General features: G+C 40.1%; 1 protein-coding gene across 1 annotated transcript in view; it reads right to left on the bottom strand.

The window, feature by feature from the left end:
• LOC116370990 (CUB and sushi domain-containing protein 3-like) overlaps positions 1-11,448 on the bottom strand; it is a gene marked incomplete at its 5' end in the record, with an annotated part of 257,751 nt that overhangs the window by 74,672 nt on the left and 171,631 nt on the right. The window contains one exon of the mRNA XM_031819925.1: positions 1,335-1,514. Within this exon, the coding sequence (XP_031675785.1) occupies positions 1,335-1,514 (180 nt within the window). The remainder of the gene's footprint in view (positions 1-1,334; positions 1,515-11,448) is intronic.

Here is an 11,448-nt window from a genome sequence, read left to right as displayed (position 1 = left end):
TCAACGGGTAGAGAAACGTTGAATGTTCATCCAACCAGAACAGAAGAGGAGCCAGGCGTATGATTCTGACATTACAATACTGTAGCTATTTAATAATGTGTGTTATATAGAGAGAGTAGAGCATCTTCACTCGTCACTGTCATCATCTAGGACCTGACGCACAGTTGAGATAAAACCGTACAATTTACAATACTGTAGCTGTTTAATAATGTGTGTGATATAAAGAGTCGAGCATCTTCACTCCTCGCTGTCATCATCTAGGACCTGACGCACAGTTGAGATAAAACCGTACAACTTGGGACTTTCTCTTAAAATCCCTCTGATATCAAAGGGAGACGTGAGTAAAAAGGGGGTCTGTTGAAAGGGGGTCTGTTAAAAGGGGGTCTGTTGAAAGGGGGTCTGTTAAAAGGGGGTCTGTTGAAAGGGGGTCTGTGAAAAGGGGGTCTGTTGTAAGGGGGTCTGTTAAAAGGGGGTCTGTTGAAAGGGGGTCTGTTAAAAGGGGGTCTGTTGTAAGGGGGTCTGTTGAAAGGGGGTCTGTTAAAAGGGGGTCTGTTGTAAGGGGGTCTGTTGAAAAGGGGGTCTGTTGAAAGGGGGTCTGTTGAAAGGGGGTCTGTTGAAAGGGGGTCTGTTGAAGGACGATATTTCATTTGGTTTTAGTTGACGGAATAATTGATGAGAACTAGGGTTGCAAAATTCTGGTAATTTATGCTAAAATTCCCCGGTTTTCATGTCATCCTGGTTGAAAGAATCCTGGAATTACGAGGGAATATGTAGGAAATCCAGGAATCTTTCAAAACAGGATTTCTGGGAAATCAGGAAGTTTGGGGAAAGTTAACGGAATTTGAATAACATCTAATAAAATGGATTTGTGACATATTTTCATTCCTGTAATCTGAGAGGACCCATATCATCATCATCACCATCCTCTTCATCATCATCATCACCACCATCATCACCCTCATCATCATCACCCTCATCATTATCACCATCACCATCTTCATCATCACACTCTTCATCATCACCACCATCATCACCCTCATCATCATCACCCTCATCTTCATCATTATCACCATCACCATCTTCATCATCATCACCACACTCTTCATCATCACCCTCATCATCATCACCCTCATCATTATCACCATCACCATCTTCATCATCATCACCACACTCTTCATCATCACCACCATCATCACCCTCATCATCATCACCCTCATCTTCATCATTATCACCATCACCATCTTCATCATCATCACCACACTCTTCGTCATCACCCTCATCATCATCACCCTCATCATTATCACCATCACCATCATCATCATCAGATGTCGTACCTTTGCAGATGGGCGTGGTGGCGCTCCAGGTGCCATTGTGGGTACAGGTGCGAGTTGTGGCCCCGCCTGCCTCTATCAGGTAGCCAGGCTGGCACATGAAGGTGACGTTGTGGCCCACAGTGAAGTCCTCTCCAAACCTCAGACCATTAGCAGGAACACCTGGGTCAATGCAGCTGATCACTGGTGGGACGATACAGAGACAGACAGGGATCGTTGTAGACTGGTCCCAGATCAGTGGTTGTGTTATAGCCTGGTCCCAGATCAGTGTTGTAGACTGGTCCCAGATCAGTGTTATAGACTGGTCCCAGATCAGTGTTATAGCCTGGTCCCAGATCAGTGTTATAGACTGGTCCCAGATCAGTGTTATAGACTGGTCCCAGATCAGTGTTATAGACTGGTCCCAGATCAGTGTTATAGACTTGTCCCAGATCAGTGTTATAGACTGGTCTCAGATCAGTGTTATAGCCTGGTCCCAGATCAGAGGAGATGATGTCATATACGATCAGAGGAGATGATGTCATATACAGTCAGAAGAGATGATGTCATATATGATCAGAGGAAATGATGTCATATACGATCAGAGGAGATGATGTCATATACAGTCAGAAGAGATGATGTCATATATGATCAGAGGAAATGATGTCATATACGATCAGAGGAGATGATGTCATATACGATCAGAGGAGATGATGTCATATACGATCAGAGGAGATGATGTCATATGCGATCAGAGGAGATGATGCCATATACAATCAGAGGAGATGATGTCATATACCGTCAGAGGAGATGATGTCATATGCGATCAGAGGAGATGATGTCATATACCGTCAGAGGAGATTATGTCATATACGATCAGAGGAGATGATGTCATATGCGATCAGAGGAGATGATGACATATACGGTCAGAGGAGATGATGTCATATACGATCAGAGTAAATGATGTCATATGCGATCAGAGGAGATGATGCCATATACAATCAGAGGAGATGATGTCATATACCGTCAGAGGAGATGATGTCATATGCGATCAGAGGAGATGATGTCATATACCGTCAGAGGAGATGATGTAATGTACGATCAGAGATGATGTCATATGCGATCAGAGATGATGTCATATGCGATCAGAGGAGATGATGTCATATACAATCAGAGGAGATGATGTCATATACCGTCAGAGGAGATGATGTCATATACAGTCAGAGGAGATGATGTCATATACGATCAGAGATGATGTCATATGCGATCAGAGGAGATGATGTCATATACGATCAGAGATGATGTCATATACCGTCAGAGGAGATGATGTCATATGCGATCAGAGGAGATTGCTCTGTGTGTACTTTGAGTTGTCGCGTGGTCCTGAAAGACTCTTCTATAATTAGACCTGAATAGAAGATCATGAAATGGCCAAAGGAAACATTTCATCACAACGGAAATAGCCGCAGCAGTACATCCTTAAAACACGGTTTAAGTTCTCAACCAACTGTTGACTAAAACTTTAAATAAATAACATCTCAAACCAAATCAGAAGATACTTCCAACCAGTAACACGAAACCTAGACTCAGTCTTCCGTTCATCCTAGGGGCAAGGCTAATGTAAAATAAGTCAGCCAGTCAGCCAGTCAGGACAATAGTGTGCTTCCCAAAATGGCACCTTATTTCCTATGTAGTGCACTACTTTTGACCAGGGCCCATAGGGCTATGGTGGAGAAATATATATAGGGAATAGGGTTCCATTTGGGACACAGACCATTGTAATGTAGAGAGTGCTGTGCGATGCTGAGTTCATCTATTCAACAATAGAACTGAGCTTTTCATTAGAGCCTCAGTCACTATGCTGTATCTCAGGGGTCCACAACTGGTGGCCCGCGGGTCGAATTTGGCCCCCGGGTGATTTTATTTGGCGGCCATGTTTTCTGAGGCAAAAAGCAAACAAACGATTTGTGGTCAATTTGCAGTCTACTAATTATTTGTAATGATGTTCCGACCCCCTGACCATCCACTCAATAAAAACATTGTCTGCATCCAGAGAGACAGAGAGGAAAGAGAGGAAAGAGAGAGAGAGGAGAGAGAGAGAGACAGAGAGGAGAGAGAGACAGGGAGGAGAGAGAGGAAGAGAGAGAGGAGAGAGAGAGACAGAGAGGAAAGAGAGGAAAGAGAGAGAGAGGAGAGAGAGAGACAGAGAGGAGAGAGAGACAGAGAGGAAAGAGAGGAAAGAGAGAGAGGAGAGAGAGACAGAGAGGAAAGAGAGGAAAGAGAGAGAGGAGAGAGAGACAGAGAGGAAAGAGAGAGAGAGGAGAGAGAGAGAGAGACAGAGAGAGAGACAGAGAGGAGAGAGAGGAAAGAGAGAGAGAGGAGAGAGAGAGAGAGAGAGAGAGACAGAGAGGAGAGAGAGAGACAGAGAGGAGAGAGAGAGACAGAGAGGAGAGAGAGGAAAGAGAGGAAAGAATGAGAGAGAGGAGAGAGAGAGAGACAGAGAGGAGAGAGAGGAAAGAGAGGAAAGAGAGAGAGAGAGGAGAGAGAGAGAGAGACAGAGAGGAGAGAGAGACAGGGAGGAGAGAGAGAGACAGAGAGGATAGAGAGGAAAGAGAGGAAAGAGAGAGAGAGAAGAGAGAGAGAGACAGAGAGGAGAGAGAGACAGGGAGGAGAGAGACGGAGGAGAGAGAGACAGAGATGAAAGAGAGAGACAGAGAGGAGAGAGACAGAGAGAGAGAGGAAAGAGAGAGGAAAGAGAGAGACAGGGAGGAGAGAGAGAGATGGAGGAGAGAGAGACAGAGATGAAAGAGAGAGTCAGAGAGGAGAGAGAGGAAAGTGAGAGAGAGAGGAGAGACAGAGACACAGAGACAGAGAGAGACAAAGAGAGAGACAGAGAGAGACAGAGAGACAAAGAGAGAGACAGAGAGAGACAAAGAGAGAGACAGAGAGAGACAAAGAGAGAGACAAAGAGAGCGACAGAGAGAGACAAAGAGAGACATAGAGAGACAAAGGGAGAGACAAAGAGAGAGACAGAGAGAGGCAAAGAGAGAGATAGAGAGAGACAAAGAGAGAGACAGAGAGAGGCAAAGAGAGAGATAGAGAGAGACAAAGAGAGAGACAGAGAGAGGCAAAGAGAGAGATAGAGAGAGACAAAGAGAGAGATAGAGAGAGACAAAGAGAGAGACAAAGAGAGAGACAGAGAGAGGCAAAGAGAGAGATAGAGAGAGACAGAGAGAGACAGAGAGAGGCAAAGAGAGACATAGAGAGACAAAGAGAGAGACAAAGAGAGAGACAGAGATAGATAGAAAGAGAGAGAAACAAAGAGAGAGAGAGAAACACTGGCTACACTGACAGAGAGAGAGAGAGAAACACTGGCTACACTGACAGAGAGAGAGAGAGAAACACTGGCTACACTGACAGAGTGAGGACACATTGGCAAGCAGCTGCTACAGCTTTATACCAAAACCACTAAACACATGATTGGTGGGCAGAGAGAGGACACCAGGAACCAATCCATAAAGCATCCAATGCTATGTGTCTATAGCCAAATGTTCTAGCTATCTCCTAGCAATAATACTATCAGAGAGAGAGACAGAGAGGAGAGAGAGAGACAGAGAGGAGAGAGAGGAAAGAGAGAGAGAGGAGAGAGAGGAAAGAGAGAGAGAGGAGAGAGAGAGACAGAGAGAGAGACAGAGAGGAGAGAGAGAGAACACCAGGAACCAGGAACCAATCCATAAAGCATCCAATGCTATGTGTCTCTAGCCAAATGTTCTAGCTATCTCCTAGCAATAATACTATCACAACAGAGTCAGACTGCTGTATATTAACAGGTATGTTATCCTAACTACTGTATAACAGGTATGTTATCTGTGGTCCTAACTACTGTATATTAACCGGTATGTTATCTGTGGTCCTAACTACTGTATATTAACAGGTATGTTATCTGTGGTCCTAACTACTGTAAATTAACAGGTATGTTATCTGTGGTCCTAACTACTGTATATTAACAGGTATGTTATCTGTGGTCCTAACTACTGTATATTAACAGGTATTTTATCTGTTGTCCTAACTACTGTATATTAACAGGTATGTTATCCTAACTACTGTATATTAACAGGTATGTTATCCTAACTACTGTATATTAACAGGTATGTTATCCTAACTACTGTATATTAACAGGTATGTTATTCTAACTACTTTTTATTAACAGGTATGGTATCTGTGGTCCTAACTACTGTATATTAACAGGTATGGTATCTGTGGTCCTAACTACTGTATATTAACAGGTATTTTATCTGTTGTCCTAACTACTGTATATTAACAGGTATGTTATCTGTGGTCCTAACTACTGTAAATTAACAGGTATGTTATCCTAACTACTGTAAATTAACAGGTATGTTATCCTAACTACTGTATATTAACAGGTATGTTATCCTAACTACTGTATATTATCAGGTATGTTATCCTAACTACTGTAAATTAACAGGTATGTTATCTGTGGTCCTAACTACTGTATATTAACAGGTATGTTATCTGTGGTCCTAACTACTGTATATTAACAGGTATGGTATCTGTTATCCTAACTACTGTAAATTAACAGGTATGTTATCTGTGGTCCTAACTACTGTATACAGCCTATCTAAGGTCTTCGAAAGCCAAGTCAACAAACAGGTCACTGACCATCTCGAATCCCACCGTACCTTCTCCGCTGTGCAATCTGGTTTCCGAGCCGGTCATGGGTGCACCTCAGCCACACTCAAGGTACTAAACGACATCATAACCGCCATCGATAAAAGACAGTACTGTGCAGCCGTCTTCATCGACCTTGCCAAGGCTTTCGACTCTGTCAATCACCATATTCTTATCGGCAGACTCAGTAGCCTCGGTTTTTCGGATGACTGCCTTGCCTGGTTCACCAATTACTTTGCAGACAGAGTTCAGTGTGTCAAATCGGAGGGCATGCTGTCCGGTCCTCTGGCAGTCTCTATGGGGGTGCCACAGGGTTCAATTCTCGGGCCGACTCTTTTCTCTGTGTATATCAATGATGTTGCTCTTGCTGCGGGCGATTCCCTGATCCACCTCTACGCAGACGACACCATTCTATATACTTTCGGCCCGTCTTTGGACACTGTGCTATCTAACCTCCAAACAAGCTTCAATGCCATACAACACTCCTTCCGTGGCCTCCAACTGCTCTTAAACGCTAGTAAAACCAAATGCATGCTTTTCAACCGGTCGCTGCCTGCACCTGCATGCCCGACTAGCATCACCACCCTGGATGGTTCCGACCTAGAATATGTGGACGTCTATAAGTACCTAGGTGTCTGGCTAGACTGCAAACTCTCCTTCCAGACTCATATCAAACATCTCCAATCGAAAATCAAATCAAGAGTCGGCTTTCTATTCCGCAACAAAGCCTCCTTCACTCAAGTCGCCAAGCTTACCCTAGTAAAACTGACTATCCTACCGATCCTCGACTTCGGCGATGTCATCTACAAAATGGCTTCCAACACTCTACTCAGCAAACTGGATGCAGTCTATCACAGTGCCATCCGTTTTGTCACTAAAGCACCTTATACTACCCACCACTGCGACTTGTATGCTCTAGTCGGCTGGCCCTCGCTACATATTCGTCGCCAGACCCACTGGCTCCAGGTCATCTACAAGTCTATGCTAGGTAAAGCTCCGCCTTATCTCAGCTCACTGGTCACGATGGCAACACCCATCCGTAGCACGCGCTCCAGCAGGTGTATCTCACTGATCATCCCTAAAGCCAACACCTCATTTGGCCGCCTTTCGTTCCAGTACTCTGCTGCCTGTGACTGGAACGAATTGCAAAAATCGCTGAAGTTGGAGACTTTTATCTCCCTCACCAACTTCAAACATCAGCTATCTGAGCAGCTAACCGATCGCTGCAGCTGTACATAGTCTATTGGTAAATAGCCCACCCTTTTCACCTACCTCATCCCCGTACTGTTTTTATTTATTTACTTTTCTGCTCTTCTGCACACCAATATCTCTACCTGTACATGACCATCTGATCTTTTATCACTCCAGTGTTAATCTGCAAAATTGTAATTATTTGCCTACCTCCTCATGCCTTTTGCACACATTGTATATAGACCCCCCCTTCGTTTTCTACTGTGTTATTGACTTGTTAATTGTTTACTCCATGTGTAACTCTTTGTTGTATGCTCACACTGCTATGCTTTATCTTGGCCAGGTCGCAGTTGCAAATGAGAACTTGTTCTCAACTAGCCTACCTGGTTAAATAAAGGTGAAAAAAAAAAAAAAAGTATGGTATCTGTGGTCCTAACTACTGTATATTAACAGGTATGTTATCTGTGGTCCTAACTACTGTATATTAACAGGTATTTTATCTGTTGTCCTAACTACTGTATATTAACAGGTATGTTATCCTAACTACTGTATATTAACAGGTATGTTATCCTAACTACTGTATATTAACAGGTATGTTATCCTAACTACTGTATATTAACAGGTATGTTATCCTAACTACTGTATATTAACAGGTATGTTATCCTAACTACTGTATATTAACAGGTATGTTATCCTAACTACTGTATATTAACAGGTATGGTATCTGTGGTCCTAACTACTGTATATTAACAGGTATGGTATCTGTGGTCCTAACTACTGTATATTAACAGGTATTTTATCTGTTGTCCTAACTACTGTATATTAACAGGTATGTTATCTGTGGTCCTAACTACTGTAAATTAACAGGTATGTTATCCTAACTACTGTAAATTAACAGGTATGTTATCCTAACTACTGTATATTAACAGGTATGTTATCCTAACTACTGTATATTATCAGGTATGTTATCCTAACTACTGTAAATTAACAGGTATGTTATCTGTGGTCCTAACTACTGTATATTAACAGGTATGTTATCTGTGGTCCTAACTACTGTATATTAACAGGTATGGTATCTGTTATCCTAACTACTGTAAATTAACAGGTATGTTATCTGTGGTCCTAACTACTGTATATTAACAGGTATGGTATCTGTGGTCCTAACTACTGTATATTAACAGGTATTTTATCTGTTGTCCTAACTACTGTATATTAACAGGTATGTTATCTGTGGTCCTAACTACTGTAAATTAACAGGTATGTTATCCTAACTACTGTAAATTAACAGGTATGTTATCCTAACTACTGTATATTAACAGGTATGTTATCCTAACTACTGTATATTATCAGGTATGTTATCCTAACTACTGTAAATTAACAGGTATGTTATCTGTGGTCCTAACTACTGTATATTAACAGGTATGTTATCTGTGGTCCTAACTACTGTATATTAACAGGTATGGTATCTGTGGTCCTAACTACTGTATATTAACAGGTATGTTATCTGTGGTCCTAACTACTGTAAATTAACAGGTATGTTATCTGTGGTCCTAACTACTGTATATTAACAGGTATGTTATCCTAACTACTGTATATTAACAGGTATGGTATCTGTGGTCCTAACTACTGTATATTATCAGGTATGGTATCTGTGGTCCTAACTACTGTATATTAACAGGTATGTTATCTGTGGTCCTAACTACTGTATATTAACAGGTATGTTATCCTAACTACTGTATATTAACAGGTATGGTATCTGTGGTCCTAACTACTGTATATTAACAGGTATGTTATCCTAACTACTGTATATTAACAGGTATGGTATCTGTGGTCCTAACTACTGTATATTAACAGGTATGTTATCCTAACTACTGTATATTAACAGGTATGTTATCCTAACTACTGTATATTAACAGGTATGTTATCCTAACTACTGTATATTAACAGGTATGTTATCCTAACTACTGTATATTAACAGGTATGGTATCTGTGGTCCTAACTACTGTATATTAACAGGTATGGTATCTGTGGTCCTAACTACTGTATATTAACAGGTATTTTATCTGTTGTCCTAACTACTGTATATTAACAGGTATGTTATCTGTGGTCCTAACTACTGTAAATTAACAGGTATGTTATCCTAACTACTGTAAATTAACAGGTATGTTATCCTAACTACTGTATATTAACAGGTATGTTATCCTAACTACTGTATATTATCAGGTATGTTATCCTAACTACTGTAAATTAACAGGTATGTTATCCTAACTACTGTAAATTAACAGGTATGTTATCTGTGGTCCTAACTACTGTATATTAACAGGTATGTTATCTGTGGTCCTAACTACTGTATATTAACAGGTATGGTATCTGTGGTCCTAACTACTGTATATTAACAGGTATGTTATCTGTGGTCCTAACTACTGTAAATTAACAGGTATGTTATCTGTGGTCCTAACTACTGTATATTAACAGGTATGTTATCCTAACTACTGTATATTAACAGGTATGGTATCTGTGGTCCTAACTACTGTATATTATCAGGTATGGTATCTGTGGTCCTAACTACTGTATATTAACAGGTATGTTATCTGTGGTCCTAACTACTGTATATTAACAGGTATGTTATCCTAACTACTGTATATTAACAGGTATGGTATCTGTGGTCCTAACTACTGTATATTAACAGGTATGTTATCCTAACTACTGTATATTAACAGGTATGGTATCTGTGGTCCTAACTACTGTATATTAACAGGTATGTTATCCTAACTACTGTATATTAACAGGTATGTTATCCTAACTACTGTATATTAACAGGTATGTTATCCTAACTACTGTATATTAACAGGTATGTTATCCTAACTACTGTATATTAACAGGTATGTTATCCTAACTACTGTATATTAACAGGTATGTTATCCTAACTACTGTATATTAACAGGTATGTTATCCTAACTACTGTATATTAACAGGTATGGTATCTGTGGTCCTAACTACTGTATATTAACAGGTATGGTATCTGTGGTCCTAACTACTGTATATTAACAGGTATTTTATCTGTTGTCCTAACTACTGTATATTAACAGGTATGTTATCTGTGGTCCTAACTACTGTAAATTAACAGGTATGTTATCCTAACTACTGTAAATTAACAGGTATGTTATCCTAACTACTGTATATTAACAGGTATGTTATCCTAACTACTGTATATTATCAGGTATGTTATCCTAACTACTGTAAATTAACAGGTATGTTATCTGTGGTCCTAACTACTGTATATTAACAGGTATGTTATCTGTGGTCCTAACTACTGTATATTAACAGGTATGGTATCTGTTATCCTAACTACTGTAAATTAACAGGTATGTTATCTGTGGTCCTAACTACTGTATATTAACAGGTATGGTATCTGTGGTCCTAACTACTGTATATTAACAGGTATTTTATCTGTTGTCCTAACTACTGTATATTAACAGGTATGTTATCTGTGGTCCTAACTACTGTAAATTAACAGGTATGTTATCCTAACTACTGTAAATTAACAGGTATGTTATCCTAACTACTGTATATTAACAGGTATGTTATCCTAACTACTGTATATTATCAGGTATGTTATCCTAACTACTGTAAATTAACAGGTATGTTATCTGTGGTCCTAACTACTGTATATTAACAGGTATGTTATCTGTGGTCCTAACTACTGTATATTAACAGGTATGGTATCTGTGGTCCTAACTACTGTATATTAACAGGTATGTTATCTGTGGTCCTAACTACTGTAAATTAACAGGTATGTTATCTGTGGTCCTAACTACTGTATATTAACAGGTATGTTATCCTAACTACTGTATATTAACAGGTATGGTATCTGTGGTCCTAACTACTGTATATTATCAGGTATGGTATCTGTGGTCCTAACTACTGTATATTAACAGGTATGTTATCTGTGGTCCTAACTACTGTATATTAACAGGTATGTTATCCTAACTACTGTATATTAACAGGTATGGTATCTGTGGTCCTAACTACTGTATATTAACAGGTATGTTATCCTAACTACTGTATATTAACAGGTATGGTATCTGTGGTCCTAACTACTGTATATTAACAGGTATGTTATCCTAACTACTGTATATTAACAGGTATGTTATCCTAACTACTGTATATTAACAGGTATGTTATCCTAACTACTGTATATTAACAGGTATGTTATCCTAACTACTGTATATTAACAGGTATGTTATCCTAACTACTG

This window comes from Oncorhynchus kisutch, unplaced genomic scaffold (assembly GCF_002021735.2).
Source record: "Oncorhynchus kisutch isolate 150728-3 unplaced genomic scaffold, Okis_V2 scaffold2879, whole genome shotgun sequence".
Classification (NCBI taxonomy): Eukaryota; Metazoa; Chordata; class Actinopteri; order Salmoniformes; family Salmonidae; genus Oncorhynchus; species Oncorhynchus kisutch.
This window is presented reverse-complemented; position numbering and strand designations above follow the sequence as displayed.